Source organism: Tachysurus fulvidraco, chromosome 15 (genome assembly GCF_022655615.1).
Source record: "Tachysurus fulvidraco isolate hzauxx_2018 chromosome 15, HZAU_PFXX_2.0, whole genome shotgun sequence".
Taxonomy (NCBI): Eukaryota; Metazoa; Chordata; class Actinopteri; order Siluriformes; family Bagridae; genus Tachysurus; species Tachysurus fulvidraco.
The window spans coordinates 17358054-17375522 of NC_062532.1; the positions used below are offsets into that span (position 1 = coordinate 17358054).

At 39.5% G+C, this 17469-nt stretch overlaps 1 protein-coding gene across 1 annotated transcript; it reads left to right on the plus strand.

Moving 5' to 3' along the window:
* Positions 1 to 6745: 6745 nt before the first annotated feature.
* kcnj12b (potassium inwardly rectifying channel subfamily J member 12b) lies at positions 6746 to 17073 on the plus strand. The gene is made up of 2 exons (XM_027143682.2): positions 6746 to 7171; positions 13771 to 17073. The coding sequence occupies exon 2, from the start codon at positions 13843 to 13845 to the stop codon at positions 15106 to 15108; it is 1266 nt and encodes a 421-aa protein (XP_026999483.2). The 5' UTR covers positions 6746 to 7171; positions 13771 to 13842; the 3' UTR covers positions 15109 to 17073.
* Positions 17074 to 17469: the final 396 nt, after the last annotated feature.

Here is a 17469-nt window from a genome sequence, read left to right on the forward strand (position 1 = left end):
CACATTAGTCTCTCTTAGTGCATGGCATTAGTTTCATGTTTAATGCTTTCACCTCGTTTATTTCCAGGATTAGGTTCTTGGGATTATTTGGAGGAATTAGGTTGTCATAACAACAAAGAAGTGTAGATGCTAAAGAGACAGATGAAGTAAGAAGGAGTAAAACTATTTTTGGGGAAGCTGAAGTTGCTGAAGTCTGGAACAAGAGAACAGTGCACTTCAGGTCACACTCATTTTTCACACATTTTGTCTAACTAGCTCAGGCTTTTGTGTGTGTGTGTGTGTGTGTGTGTGTGTGTGTGTGTGTGTGTGTGTGTGTGTGTGTGTGTGTGTGTGTGTGTGTGTGTGTGTGTGTGCTCTTAAAAATAAAAAAAACATTCTGGCTTCAGACTTGAATGTAGACATTATGAATACATTATTCATCCTTAAATAAAATGCTAATAACATCTCCTGAACGAAGGGGACTACAGAAGGACGAAAATGAGAGCAAAACAAAGTCTGTGACCTTAAATCCAAAGCAGACGTGACAAACAATTTGTATATTTGTGTCTGAATATTAATTGACCCTTTTTAGGACCTTTAAGTAATCCATTTAAGTAATCCATAAAGTCAGATATACTGTCCAGACACTGAGGAATATGATGACTCGTGGCATGCGTCTGTTTTCACCTTCTCACTCTCTCACACATTCTCACTCTCTCTCTCTCACACACACACACACACACACACACACACACACACACACACACACACACACACACACACACACACACACACACACACATACAGTACACACACACACACACACACACACACACACACACACACACACACACACACACACATACAGTACACACACACACACACACACACACACACACACACACACACATACACACCTCTTATTTTCATGATGCATAGCTCGAGTCACAAGTCAAAAACTTTCCTCACACACACACAAAGGCTGCGTGATATATTTATGCACACTGCACAACTTGTTACCTGCTAAAGTTTTCCCACATCCCCCCATTGCTGCTTTCCTTCACTGGCTTCCTGTAGCAGCCCACATCAGGTTAAAACACACAGGCTTGTCTGCAAAGCCAAAAACAGACCAGCCCTCGCCTCTGAGACACAAGAACAGCTTGACTTAACCCAGCACATCTCAAACCACATGTAGTGTTTGTCTTTAATCTTCTACAGCAGAGGTGTCCAACCTTTAGACAGTCGTTCATATATCCCACAAATGCCTGATCAAGTAAACTCCCAGGAGCATTTTGTCATTTTCTTGAAACTATTTTTGCAGCATGGCAGTGTGACCCTTGTCAAAGTCACTCAAATTCATACGTTTGCCCATTTTTCCTGCTTCAGTTAGCTTATTTAGTTCAATTCAATTCAAACAGCTTTACAGAAAGTCGTTATACAAAGATTAATATAATGCAAAAAATATATTAGACTTATGTTTAAATGTTTTTGTATTTATACCCAATGAACAAGTCTGAGGTGTCTGAGGCAACTGTGTTGAGGAAAAACTCCCTTAGATGGTGAAGGAAGAAACCTTGAGAGGAACCTGACTCAAAAGGGAACCTCATCTCATTTGGGTGACATCGGAGGGTGTGATTATAAATATACAGTCTGACAAATGTGTATTGATGAGGAGGTTGTTGTCCTCAAAGACCACATGTAGTTGGCATCTCCTCTTAGAATGTCCCAATACTTCATGAAGCAGAGTCCATCTGAAGCTGGTACATCTTTAGATGCCACAGGATCCTCACAGGGTTGGCCTCATCTTAATGAAGGACCAAAATCTTCATGACGCGGAACACAACAGGAGCTAGTACAATGGGTGTCTTGGGATGGGTGGAAATCAAACTTCCAAAATGTTTCACAATCTTAAGTGTTTACCAAATCTTTTTAAATCCCCCATTTTTTCTTTGTGAAATAAGAAAGGAAAGGAATTGCAAATTCTCTCGCTCATTTTCTACCGCTTATCTGAACTTCTCGGGTCACAGGGAGCCTGTGCCTATCTCAGGTGTCATCGGGCATCAAGGCAGGATACACCCTGGACAGAGTGCCAACGCATCGCAGGGCACACAGAAACTCTCCTACACTCACACACTAAGGACAATTTACCAGAGATACCAATCAACCTACCATGCATGTCTTCCATGGAGTCATGTATGTTTACTGCTAAAATTCACGTGTCTGTATTTGAAAGTGATGTCTGTCGAAGTTGACAGCCAAGAAGGAAAATGTCTTGAACAAGCGATTGTACCATATTTTATGTTCTCTAGAAGAATGAATTGTCCTCATCTATATTTTAGTCTCTTGTTCGAAAACCAAGAACAGCTTGGTTTTACTATATTAACATTTATGTGTATGATATTTAGCAAAAATTCAAATTAAATAATAAAAATAACTACAATAAAAAGGTTATTGTGTTAACTAATTAACTAATTAATTAGCTAATTGTGTTAACACAGACTGCTGCCACCATCAGGTGAAAGGAAGAATTACAACGTGCTATTCCAATAGAGACGCCTCAAGTCAGATAATATTTGTCCATGGTCCAATGATTTTAGTCCCAGTACTTCTGCCAGAAGAGGATAGGTTCCTATTGAGTCTGGTGCCTCTCAATGTTTCATCTCAGAGAATTCTTTATTGTCACTGGTGCCAGTGGCCTACTCAGTAGAAATCAAAATCTTTATGTGAAGATGCCTTGGGACACTGTGAATCATTCATTCATTCATTTTCAACCACTTATCCAAACTTCCCGGGTCACGGGGAGCCTGTGGCTATCTCAGGCATCAAGGCAAGTGCCAACCCATCGCAGGGCACACACACACTCTCATTCACTCACACACACACTACGAACAATTTTACCAGAGATGCCAATCAACCTACTATGCATGTCTTTATACCGGGGAAGGAAACCAGAGTACCCAGAGGAAACCCCCGAGGCATGGGGAGAACATGCAAACTCCACACACACAAGGCGGAGGCAGGATTCGAACCCCTAACCCGGGAGGTGTGAGGCGAACGTGCTAACCACTAAGCCACCGTGCCCCCCCACTGTGAATCAAATTGAATCAAATTAAACTGAATCAAATCTGGATTCAGAATGGATCATCAGTGTTTACAGATGTGACGAATATGGCTGGTATTTAAATAAATACCCAAGACTCCTATCTTCGATGAGCAATTTCAAGAGTGATGAAGATGCATTAAATGACAAAAATGCAGGGTAATATTCTTAGATCTATATATTTGTACTTTAAGTGAGGATTTGTTTTTAATGATGACCACAAATCACTTCTGTATGTCATGTTTGTCAAATGCTATAACTGTAACTATAAATATAAAGGCTGTATAAAAAGGGAGGAAAATGTCAGCCAAAGCTTTTAACCTCATGTATATCTGTAGTCAAAGAAAGTACATTTCAGAGCTGTACAAGGCAAAGAAAGGTGACTGAAATAAATCTCAGGACGTTGAACAGACATTAGTGATTACCCTGCACTCTATTCAGTTCTCCAGCTCAAATCACAGCATACAGGTTTCACAAGGAAAAAGAGAGCAGATTTGGTTGACTCACCACAATTAAAGCTGAACTGAGTTGCCCTTGCATGGGCCTGGGTTTCCAATGACTAATCACCACATACTCACAATGGCCTATCAGTTATCAGTGTTATGATCAATTATCACTGGTTTACACAAGGACCCAACACTAATCACCATTTATACACCACAATCATTGATCATGTATCCACAAAGACCAAACCCTGGTCACCATTTCTACACAATGGCCAATCATTAACCATGTACTCTCAGTAACCAATCATTGTTCACCATTTTTCATCAAACTATGATCATCACTCTCACTCATTTTCTACTGCTTATCCGAACTATCTCGGGTCACGGGGAGCCGGTGCCTATCGGGCATCAAGGCAGGATACACCCTGGATGGAGTGCCAACCCATCGCAGGGCACACACACACTCTCATTCACTCACGCAATCACACACTACGGACAATTTTCCAATCAACCTACCATGCATGTCTTTGGACTGGGGGAGGAAACCGGAGTACCCGGAGGAAACCCCCGAGGCACGGGGAGAACATGCAAACTCCGCACAGGAGGCGGGAATCGAACCCCGACCCTGGAGGTGTGAGGCAAATGTGCTAACCACCACCATTTATACACAAAAATCAATCAACGATCTCTATGTGATCACAGCAACCAATCCGTGATCACCATTTTGTACTCAATAACCAATCACTGATCGACATGTACTCAAATTGCCAATACTGACATGTAATAAAAGCTAATTATTCCATCTGTAATTCTTTTCCTATATTCTGACTATTTACTGCCATTGTTTCATTCTCAATTCAACTCAATTCTATTCTATTCTATTCTATTCTATTGTTTCTTTAAAAAAAATTCTATCTTCATGTAACATGTATTGATATCCATATGATCATGACTGTCAGTGAATATGGAAATTAGTTCGCTAGCGACTTCTCGTTTGGCAACTTTTAAACTGGAAAGAGTTTGCAGCACTGAGCAGCACATCACATTTCAGTACCTGCAATATTCTGTATTCTGAAAAATCATGAACAGTGTGAACAGAATAAACACAAAAATAAATGTGTTTTCTTCAGTGTAATAAATAAACTGCAAAGTTTACAAAGTTTTGTTCTTTAGATTTGCTCACACACACACACACACACACACACACACACACACACACACACACACACACACACACACACACACACACACACACACACACACACACACCCTTAGCAGCACAATAATTATGCATGTGCAACCCAAGACTGACTCCAGTTTAAGGAAAAGATACAATTTTACTCCCACTCGTATCTCATGGATAGCATCTTTCGAAAAGATGCACTAATAATGCACTATTGTCATGTAATTATGTCAAAGAAAAAAGAGCAGGAGAATAAGAGAGACAATAAATCTTAAATGAACTAACCACGGGCAGATAGAGTTTCAACAGCATCTGTGTACATGCTTAAGTTAAGCTAATGCCATTTCTCGAGCAAACATGCGTGGCTTTTCAGTTTTCTGTGATATATGAATGAAACATTAAGGGCCAGTTTCCTGGAAGCTTGTTAAACTAATTGCTGGATTAAATTACATTGTTAGTGGTGATTTTCCATTGACAATCTCTTTAGGTCTAGCATACAGCTTCATCTTTGTCTATGAAGCCGGTCATTCAAGGTGCCGTGGAGTAAACAAGCAATTTGTCTTTTGCTCCACAGCCTGCTGCTGTGTTCGATAAAACTGGTTGATAAAATAAGATAAATATTTTATAAAGTATTTGACCAACCCTAGTCCATTTAGCTTCATTAACACACTTGTTATTTCTATAAAAAGAGAAATAAATATGAGTAAATATGTATGAATATGAATTAGGAAATGGCACTGTTGCTATTGTTGTTGGTTACTGGTTGCTACGTCATGTCATCGTTTGCAGTGATAAGGTTTGTTAGTTGTTGGGTTTTTTGTTTCAATGCATTACTGCTGAGTTTTAGGTTTTATAATGAATATCCTCAGGGGCTTTTATGAAGTAATTTGGTGTGCAACATCTGCTGAAACTGCTCCTGAGTTCCATTTACATCTTCCATTGACAATAAAAAATATGTGTTACATAAAGTCGAGACATTGCAACATAAACTCTGATTTTATGGATTAGACGTTGTGTTCGTCTTCTTTGCTACAGGTTAAAACAGTAAACTTTAAGTTGTTTGGTTCGACATATGGCTCATCTAGGGTTCCACAATACTGGAAGTTTTAGACCTCCGTTCAATAACACGTTCTTCTGTAACTTGTGTTTCCAAACATAGCAAGCCACATTACCTGAAAGAGTATCAGCGTCTGCCATTTCGGCAACTCTAGTCACCATCCCCTGGAGCCTCAACCAAGTATAAACTAAAATGCTGAGTGAAGCTGAATGTGTGTGTGTGTGTGTGTGTGTGTGTGTGTGTGTGTGTGTGTGTGTGTGTGTGTGTGTGTGTGCGTGCGTGTGTGTGTTTACATCTATGTTAACACTTTAAAAGAACTTGTCCCATGCGAACCAGGGAAAGTTTTTATTGTCTCTCTCTCTCTCTCTCTCTCTCTCTCTCTCTCACACACACACACACACACACACACACACACACACACACACACACACACACACACACACACACACACACACACACAAATTAGAGAGTGTGACCAGTCATGACTGATTAGCCTGTGTGCATGCATGTAAAATGCCCTCGATCTGTCATCCTCCCTTATTGTTTTATTTCTTCAGATTATTCAAGAGCATCTCACACACATTCACACACCAACACACATTTAACATGGCTGAACCCTGACAGCCATTTAAACATGTTTAAATAGAAACGACAACAAAAGCTTAATCGCGCATCTGTGCGGTATTAAAAAATATGCCATGATTTATATTTATATGAGGCAACATCTCCTGTATATGACAGGGCTTTGCAAATGCCAACTTCACATAGAGAGAGAGAGAGAGAGAGAGAGAGAGAGAGAGAGAGAGAGAGAGGAGAGGAGGAGAGATGAGAGAGGAGGGAGAGGGAGAGAGTCGTAGAGAGAGAGAGAGAGAGAGAGAGAGACAGAGAGAGATAGAGATGAAGAAGGAGAGACGTCTATTATAGCATGCTATCCTGCGTACGAGATCGCGATCTCTCTCATCTTCCCTCTCCCTGAGGGGGAATCACTGGTTGCACCGAAACACTGTAGAACACAAGGAGCCTCGTCACAGCGCATGACTGGAACATGAAATGAACACAACACTAAGAGGAACAGTAACGGAAGCTTCACTGAGCTTTAAACCGGCTTCTCTGCACCGCCTTCAGTGAGGACCATTTACTGCCGGCAGGTTCGTGCGCTCGACACGGTGGATGTGTGTGTGTGTGTGTGTGTGGTGCAGCTACAGCTGACGATGAGGACCTTGCAGGACTACGACAGGAGCCGCTTGAGTTTGGAGAAGTGGTTCTACTCACAGAGTAACCCTTAATGAACCCCGGGGGGAAGTTACATCATGCTTTGACTTTGACTTTTGACTGGAGAGTGAGAAAGAAAACGAGAAGCTCTTAGCTCTTCTTCATAACCTGGACACATATACACTAAAAAACAGGTAAGCAAAGCAAAATGCCCTTTTAAAAATTATTATTATTATTATTATTATTATTATTATTATTATTATTCTTGAGATTTGCCTTACAAATTTTTGCAACCTGTAGCCATGTACATGTGTGTCCTGTTTGCATGATCAGAGAAGGCTGCAAGTATAATAAGTAAGGAAGATGACATGCAGTCTGGTACACGCTGTATCTGTGTGTGTGTTTGTGTGTGTGTGTGTGTGTGTGTGTGTGTGTGTGTGTGTGTGTGCTCACACACTCATTAACCTGCCAAAAGCCCAGGAGATTTGTCCCTCTCTTAACTACACACCTGTCCCATACTATTGGCTATTACTATAGGTACTAAATGATGCGTCCTCAGTTACGACCAGTTGCTAAATATCATATTTAAATAATCTAAATATTAACAAAGCGGTTATCAACCGCTTTTCGCATATTAAACAATATTAAAACTGAAACAGAATTTTTTTATACAATACACAACATAAGCCACATAATCGAGAATCTTTTTTTTAATCAGATTTGTAAGAATCAGATCTTTCTCTGTAGCTATTTTTCTAAGTCGCCCCAGGCAGCCTGTGATCCTGTTATAGCGCAGTGCATATGGTGAAAATGTTATTAGTTGTCGTTCAATGAAGTTTATTAAACCAGACTAATGGAGCAAGATGTGATCATGCTCATGTTCTAGCTTATGTTTGCCCCTAATGAGATTTAGAACCTGTCCCGATTTACATTTCTATCCATCATCTCCATACCTCGTGCCATCCCCAAGACTCAGACCAGCTACACAGGAGGAGAATATTAAAATGACAGCTGTCTCTTTCGTTCATGACTTTTGAGCGAGATGGGATGTCAGGGATGAACAAGCGTTTCGGCTGGAGCGATTATTTATTTTCTTCTTCACATCAGCGTCTATAAATTGCTCTGACTTCAGACAATTCCATTTGTACCGATTCTCACCGGTTAGGCGGAATGACAGATAATGGGATTTTCAGATGCATCTCAGAGTCGGGTTCGGATCTCAGTGTCTCAGAGACTTCGGCTTGATTCTCAGTATGGAGTCAGAGTTAAGATTTCATCCTTTGCTTCACTGATCAAATCTACACTTGACTTGAGATCTAAGATGCTTTGTTCCAGGAGCCTGATTAGAATGTTGGGAAATCTATGCTTTCTAAGATATTTAATTAAAATGAACTCTTTCCAAGTCCTTCTAATGTGCATGAGGGGATTTAAATACAGGCCCAAAAAAGGGAAACACGAGCATTTGCTCTATAAGATAAAAGTTTATAAATCTATTTAAATTTCATTTCTGTATCTATCTATTTGTCTGTAGTGTTTGCACAGTAAGCAACTCAAAACATCTACCTTAGTAAGAAAAGAACAAAACATCTGAGAAAAGACTTTAAAAACTGTATTTAATATTCCCTCAGCAGAGGCTCATAGGCATGGAGTTTGTTTTGACTGGACATTAATAATGCCGTACCTTCAGTCTAAATTAAGTTGAGAAGCTATGGCACTTGACTTACATGACAGGCTGCGTTCTTGTGAATTTATAGAGTTAGAAAGTTAACAGCATCCGGTCATCTGCTGTACAGTCTAGCAGCTTGTTATAGATGGCTTTCATTCAACTGGTTTTAAGACAGCAGCTGTGTTTGCCAGGTTTCAGCAAAAAGGTCCATCTTAACTAAAATGCATGAAACTAGCCCAAAAATCTAAAAAGGGATGATAAATTATTCATTTTTTAATTCTCACCCCATGTGAGAAACATGGTCAGTCTTGTGATGCTCACACACTTCTGCTGTACGGCCGTTATTCCTACTCTGTAATCCTACTATCCTCTCAAAATCTTCTTGGGTATAAAATGAAATCTCCTCGGCAAGAGTATTTTAAAAACAGCTCAAAAAGCCTTGTGACCTCTGCCAACCTTCTCAATCTTCTCCTGTCTTATACGCTTCACCGGAGCCTCTTAGTGCTTGTTTGCCTTTATTTCTCATGTTTGACTGAAAGCCATCAAGATGAATGAAATATTTATTGTCCTAAGCAATGTTCACTCAAGTCACCAGTCTTCGTGATATGAGGATTATGTATAAAATTCAGCAGTATGCATATACAGCATGCATCGTATCATACAAGATGATGTCGGGGAAGTCGTGGCATAATGGTTAGAGAGTTTTACTCCTAACCCTAAGGTTGTGGGTTCGAGTATCAGGCCGGCAATACCACGACTGAGGTGCCCTTGAGCAAGGCACTGAAGCCCCCCTAACTGCTCCCCGGGCGCCGCAGCATAAATGGCTTCCCACTGCTCCAGGTGTGTGTTCACGGTTTGTGTGTGTGTGTGTTCACTGCTGTGTGTGAGCACTTTGGATGGGTTAAATGCGGAGAATGAATTCAGAGTATGGGTCTTCGTACTTAGCCGTATGTCACATCACTTCAGATAAAGGAGAAGCAGTGTACACGCAATGGTCTTCATTGCCATTGCCAGTTGCTGCAACAAGTTGTACCATATTTGCATAAAGTTAAAGTTTTATCAACTTTGTTGTCACTGGACACATCAAAATCTAGTCGCCAATGCTCACTGTCGCTCATGATGGCAGAAGTCGCCAGTACTGATAGAAAATAAATAAGCTCTGGTTGCTTTGTGACTGCACGTTTCTGTATGTGTGAACACAGCATTATATCTGTACAACTATAAAGTCAAAGATATTAAGGTCAACGAAGTTTGAATTCTGTACATTTACAGTACTCATTTAGCAGATGTTCTTATCCAGAACGTCATACAAATGTGCTCTCGTTCACTAGGTTACAGACTTAGGATATCATCAGCCTAAAATTCTGTTCAGGATTTTTTTAAAAATATACACAAAACAAACAGAAAAATTATGTTATATTTTAAGTGTTTCAGGAAGAGGTATTTTCAGGAGGTGGTAGGTCACCTTCAAGATAGCCAGAGACTCAGCTGTTCAGACATCTTTGTGAAGTTTTTTGCCACCACCTCGGTGCCAGAATAGAAAAGAGTCTTGCTATAGCTCTTACCCTGAGAAACGGTGGGACCAGTCGATTGATAAGAGCTTTGAGGTTAGAGGTAGTTGGTCCATTTTTGGCTTCGTAAACAAGCATCAGTGTTTTGAATCTGATGTGTGCAGCTACCACAGGTCAGTGTAGGGGTCGCGTAAAAACCCATGATGTTATACAGTAGAAGAAGAAAAGACTTTTTTTTTTTACCTGATTAGAAAACATTCAGTTTCACTAAAACAACTCCACACTCCACTCCACAAAACCAACCACCGTCGAGAGAAAAGCTCTCTAATCCTATTTTTAAAATTCAAGTGTGATGTCTGACTGTATTTAATTCATTTTGATACACGTTGAAAGAAATAGAACCAAGCAAGAATTTCTTTTCATGATACTTTTGTCAATAATTTTGTTGTGTCAATAATACAAATTTGAGAAACCTCATGATAGGAAGCTCCCAAACTCCAGAAACAAACTAGCTCATGATACATGCTGTGATCAAGGCTAAAATACTAACGCAGACACTGCAAAAATTAAACTGGACACATAAACAAAAGCTTTACAATAAGTGCCTGTAACATGGGATTTTATACAGAGGTACTCTTCAGGATGAAACAGGACAGAGGAGATTGTGATTGGAACATGTGACATGTCAACTGAAGGATAATGAGATTTTTTGTCAAGTGCTGATTTGCTGATTTGGTGTAACCATGACTAAAACCTTACAGGAGAAATATCGTTTATACATATACATTTCATTTACATGAGGTCCTACTGTATAAATACAAACACAATTCATGCACTTAAGTCTGTTAAATGATAAAACCATCGATATTAAGTATATAAATCCGTAAAACATATAAAGATAAAGACGGATGGAATGAAAAAATACATAAAACATGTGAAGTGACTAAAAATATTTAACATATATAATCATTCTTAATATATAATCACATATTCAATCAATGTAAATCATGATTATTCACTCGGTAAGCCATTGTGACGTTTTCTTGCATAAAATGTTAGAGGTTTCATGAATAAACACACATATTCGGTAGGATTTTCTAAGGCGTTAAAAATCAGAGTTTCGATTGTTTTATGTGAAATTTCAACAGCTGTCTGTAGACTTTTATTCAGTTTTGTTATCAGACTCCGTTATTAGCCAGAGATTAGATTAGATAAAACAAATTGTAACAAACACGTATTCCTGATATACTACAGTATGTAGCAGCGGGTGCAGCGCAGTACAGCATGTTTATGCTGACTCCTGGACTGTGGAGAGAGCGAGCTGTTCTTTCAGGCCACAAGGAGCATTCAGCCACGCTACCTGGCATCGCTGCAGGAAACAGTGACCACGCCAGCTTCAGTACAGTAACAGGTGTTTCTCCCTCCGGCACCAAAAACTCAACTCTGCCTCTCGTCTCTCCTTCTCGTTGACCTGTACCACATTAAATCTCTCACTCCCTCTCTCTCTCTCTCTCTCTCTCTCTCTCTCTCTCTCTCTCTCTCTCTCTCTCTCTCTCTCTCTTTCTCTCTCTCTCCCACTCTCTCTGAGTGATTGGCCACCTGGAGGATGACTAAAATACCACTGCATGAAGCCGGCAGTCACCCCTCAAACACTCACAAGCACACACAACCTCTACCAGACCGGTTTCTATGGTAACCTCTATATCCCTTCATTTCTTCATCTGATTCTTTGATTCCTGTGCACTGTAAGGATGAAGCAGTATGCATCCTTGTATGTGTGTGTGTATTTGAGAGAGAGAGAGAGAGAGAGAGAGAGAGAGAGAAGGAAATGATATGGCTCGGTTTTCTCATCATCAGTCTTTATCCGATCTAAGGCTCCGCAGATATTCACACTCACTGATATAGCAGCACCTCAAGTGTGTATACCTAAGTCTCTGGCATGAGTACAGTGTGTCACCCAGACCCTTGGAAGTGGATGTTTGTGTGTGCGCATGTGTGTATATGTGTGTATGTCTCTAGCCTCTGTGAAATAGGCATCTATTATTAGAAAGACAGATCAGTTGAGTCAGGCAGGGACCAGGCGCCTAAATCCGGACCCCATGGGTAGCTTCCAAAACAGGACTTTCAGAGAAATGACACAGCACCAGGAACAGCTAAATAATGACAACCATTAAGAAAAAAAATTGTATTGAGGGTTATGATAAAGATCAGGAGGTGTAGCGTAGTTTAATATTCACCCCCAGAGAAGCTGACAGTTGTATGTGCCGCTGCACCGAAGTGAGGTGTGGATTTGTATTTCGCAGGAAAAGTGTGAAAATTGGCTAATTTTAATTTGTTACATCTGCTGCAGTGCAGACTCGTGCATTTATAGCTGCGCAGGGAAACACTCGGGCTGCGTACACCATCCCAGAGTAACACATCATTAACACTTGACTTGAAATCTGCTTTCATCACTTTTATTTTTGTCTCAATTTAGTTTTTTATATGAGGTGATGAAAGTAAAAGTGTGTGTTTATGTGTGTGTGTTTGTGTGTGTGTGTGTGTGTGTGTGTGTGTGTGTGTGTGTGTGTGTGGTGTGAACTTAGTTTTTAAAATAGCAAAACAATTCAAAGCAAATTGATTAATGTGAATAATTTATTTCATGCTTGATACCAGACTAGATTTCTGCAGCGTGCAGCACTAAAAACACTGTATTTTTTTCCACTGCTGAAGATTTTTTTGCTGTATAAATAAATTTGCACTAGAACTATTTCATTATTATTTGTTGTAAATAAAATATATTATGGAACAATTACAAAGATTGTATTTTAATCATTTTATTAATGAAATGCATAGAAAAAATTGTCTTGATCATTAATCACCTTTTTTTTTAATCTTTGAGTCATTAATCCTATTTTAGTCTGAATTAATATGAAATCAGTTTATATTAATATGTAATATTTATTAAATACTGCTGTTACAGTCTGTGTGACTCTATGTGCAAGAATTCTTTACTCAGATTTCTGTCAAAAAGTCAACATTTGTACGGTTAAGTCATACCTGTAGCAGGATATCAACTCCAGCTGAGCAACAGATGCATTTATTATTGTGTTTATTGCTGTATTGTGTTCTGAGAATGACTTTGACAGGCTTGGTACAGACCTACAAAACATTTTCAGCACATTTCCAGCATTATAAGGCTTTTTCCTTTGTAATGCAGATCAAACATTTACACATAAAATGCGTTTGTGCCCTAAATAACATATAATAAACGAAGCGAGTAGCTACATTTCTAACTGGAAGCACTGAATAATGTTAGTGTTACATTCGGCTAGCGGCTCATGCTACTCTTGGTCTAAGGTTAGCTTGTAGCTTGTAGAACACTGAATATCTGAGTATTCAGTGTTCTAAAATGATCCAAAATGAACTTAAAAAAGTGCTCACAGTAAATCTGGAAGTAAATCATCAATTTTTACGATTTATGTGCGATGCTACATTTAGCTTTAAATTATAATCTACTAAGTGAAAACACATTTTTAACATCAGAGATCAGTCGTCCAAGTTTCTGTATGAAACCTGCCTTTGTTTACATATATAAATGCTCATATGACTGATCTCCACTGTTGCTATTTCACAGGTCCTTGTGATTAGAGGCGAGACAGAGGCTTAGTATCCCAACCACTGGTTTGTCCTGACTGGGCCAAGTGGCATGAGTGTGGGAAAGACCCCTCGCTACAACGTCGTGTCATCGTCGGAGGAGGACGTCCATCACCACGGCAACATGCCTGCTCTTGGCAATGGCTTTGGAAATGGTAAGATCCAGACGAGGCGAAAGCCACGCAGCCGCTTCGTTAACAAAACCGGACAGTGTAACGTCAACTTTTCACACATGGAAGAGCAATCACAGCGCTACTTGGCCGACATCTTCACGACCTGCGTGGACATCCGTTGGCGCTGGATGTTTTTTTTCTTCTCTCTCGCTTTCATTCTGTCCTGGCTGGTGTTCGGTTTCATTTTCTGGCTCATTGCTCTTGTACATGGTGACTTTGAAAGAACATCCAGTGAAGAGTTCATACCCTGCATCATGCAGGTCAACAGTTTTGTGGCAGCTTTCTTGTTCTCAGTTGAGACACAGACCACGATTGGGTACGGCTTCCGCTGTGTGACTGAAGAGTGTCCGATGGCTGTATTTATGGTTGTTGTACAGTCTATTTTGGGTTGTATCATTGATGCGTTCATGATTGGTGCCATCATGGCCAAAATGGCCCGACCCAAAAAGCGTGCTCAGACGTTGCTATTTTCGCACAACGCGGTCATTGCGATGCGAGATGGAAAGCTATCGTTGATGTGGCGTGTAGGAAACCTGCGCAAAAGTCACATTGTGGAGGCTCACGTCCGAGCACAGCTGATCAAGCCCAGAGTGACAGAAGAGGGCGAGTACATCCCGCTTGACCAGATCGACATCAACGTTGGCTATGACAAAGGCATCGACCGTATCTTTCTTGTTTCTCCTCTGACCATCATCCATGAGATAAACGAAGAAAGCCCACTGTTTGGAATCAGCAAACAGGATCTGATCAGTGAAGACTTTGAGATCGTGGTGATCCTCGAGGGCATGGTCGAGGCCACGGCGATGACCGCTCAGGTGCGCAGCTCTTACCTGTCCAGCGAAATCTTATGGGGTCATCGCTTCGAGCCGGTAGTGTTTGAGGAAAAAAACCACTACAAGGTAGACTTTACGCACTTTCACAAGACTTATGAGGTGCCCTCTACACCATCCTGCAGTGCCAAAGACATTGAGGACAGCAAGTCATTACACTCCAGTGCTAACTTCTGTTACGAGAACGAGTTGGCGTTCAGCAGGGAGGAAGACGAGGAGGAAGGTATAAGGGGAATTTTGGGAACTGAGATGGAAACCCTATCAGCTAGCCTGAACTCTGACCAGAGATCGCACCATAAAGAGTCCGAGATCTGATCGCGGACATAGCTGCCCCTTGATATTCATCTCTAGAGAGTTTTATTTTAACGTACAGTAGATCCGGTCTGTCCCTTTAGATTTGGCTTGAACTGACAGATACAAAGCAAAGCAAGTGCCAATATGAACCACCGAACCTCGCTGACGTGGGCAGGTGTCGGTATGTTCATGACTGTTTCTGGATGGCCTTCCTGTAGGAAAACTTGAAATAGGATTCCTTGTTTCATGCTGTAGTTTGCTGTCAAAGCTTTAATTGATATCGTAATGCAATACCATGCTATCCTGGGTGCCAAAATCCAGTCAGACATACATACTGGTTGGTGCATTTGGTCCCTGCTCTTGATTTTGTAGAATTCCCCTTGAAAATAGATCCTTCTTACACCATCATACGTACACTCGTACAGAATCACAATCCCTTTTGTCCAGTGTGACTCCAGTGTGACTCGAAGCAATAAAATGATCCCTAATATATTTTAAAAAATTGTTGTATGTTGTAGCGCTTCAATCACTCACCGGCATTTTGGTTAAACAAAAGTGATTTTAAATCTTTTTTTGTCAACATCAACACTAGAAATCATTGACCTGACGTTCATTTAAAGAAAACAAGATGGCACCCAGGCTAGCAGATAGCTAGATAACATAGTGTCTTATATCTTCTGTGTGTAGATTAATCTCTCTGTGTGTATACTGTATGTGTGTGTTTTAAAAATCAGCATTTTTCTAGAAACAGTTTACCTTCCACACACAGACACACAGACGTCACATCCAGCTTCAAACACACACTCGTTCATGCTCAGGATGCACCCTCTTGCACAGCAGACGAAGCTCAGAGAAGAGAAACGTCCATGAATGTTGGTTGTGTCTAAAGCAGGACTGATTACCTGCACCAAAATTGCATGACAGTGCAAATGATTGAGCAGGATATCTATTATATTATATTATATTATATTATATTATATTATATTATATTATATTATATTATATTATATTATATATATTTATATCTTCTGAGCACTACAGTATATCAGATGTGTTGGAGCTTCGAGCTTTATTGGAGGCTGCTTGCACAATAACTAAAATTTACACTTTATGATAATAATTGAAAAAAATAAATAAAAACAGAAAAAAATGTTCCTGAAATTGAAACCAAAAAATATCTATTGGTTATAAATATCTCCATATCAGGACTCTGAGATATTTACCAGGCCTTGAGAAAAATGAGCAGGACTCATGGTTTAAAGGCTTATTAATGTACAAGGGCACAGTGCAATATGGAGCATTAGTCTTCTTCTAACTGATGATGATGATAATGATGATGAAGTGTTTAAAAATGGCCCTACATCTGGGTCGTGAGGACGTGGTTACCAGACAGGCTGAAGGACTGTGGAATACCTGAAATGTCTATAACATGTCACAAAGTATTCCGATAAACTTAAAATCACATATTTTCCACCAGACATGATCATATATTACACTCACCTGTAACAATGTAAATAACCCTGAATAACTATGCCCTGAAATCGCACGTGTAAAATTGCCCATGTGTAATATATTTTTTTAATCGTACACATGAACGAATCATGTGTAGAAAATCACATGCGAAAGACTGAAAAACTCGTGTGTGATTCCCATGCGAAAATAAATGAATCATTTAAAATATCATGTGAATATTTTTTTAATCACATGCAGAAATAAATGAATCCCGTGAAAAAGAAATTTACACATTTCTTCCAAATCACATGCAGAAATAAACAAATCAAAATAAAAAAAATCACGTGAATCATATTTAATCATATGCTGAGATAAAAGTATCAGGTGAAAGAAAATTCACATGAGAAACCTTTTTAAAAAAAATCCGGATGTGGAAAGAAATGAGTCATGTAACAAATCACATGTAAAAAAAATTTTATTCAATGTGAAAATAAATCTCTGGTGCAAATAAACGAATAATTGGCAAAAAAAAAACAACATGTGGGAATAAATGACTAACAAATAACATGTGAATTGGTTTTGAAAATTTTGTGTAAGAAAATTTTGTGGAAAAAGAAAGGAACCAAAAAAAAAAACTTGAAAAGAACTGAATCATAAACAAATTCATGTGACTCTTTTTTAAGAAACAAAAAACATATGTAAAAAAATCTGCTAAAAATTTGGGAATTTTAGAATTGTTTTGTGATTTTAGAAATCGGATGTGAAAATATAACCCTGACCAAAACAATCACCAGAGACATTTTAAAACAGAATCAAATGAATCATGGAAAAAAAATTGACCTGTGTCATAAAAATATGACACAATATGGTACTTTCACATGTGTGTATTTTTACACGTGTATTTTTACATGAGATTACCCACTTTACATA

Excerpts from the sequence above, each read along its gene's own strand:
- kcnj12b (XM_027143682.2), top strand. The coding sequence starts at position 13,843 with ATGAGTGTGGGAAAGACCCCTCGCTACAACGTCGTGTCATCGTCGGAG.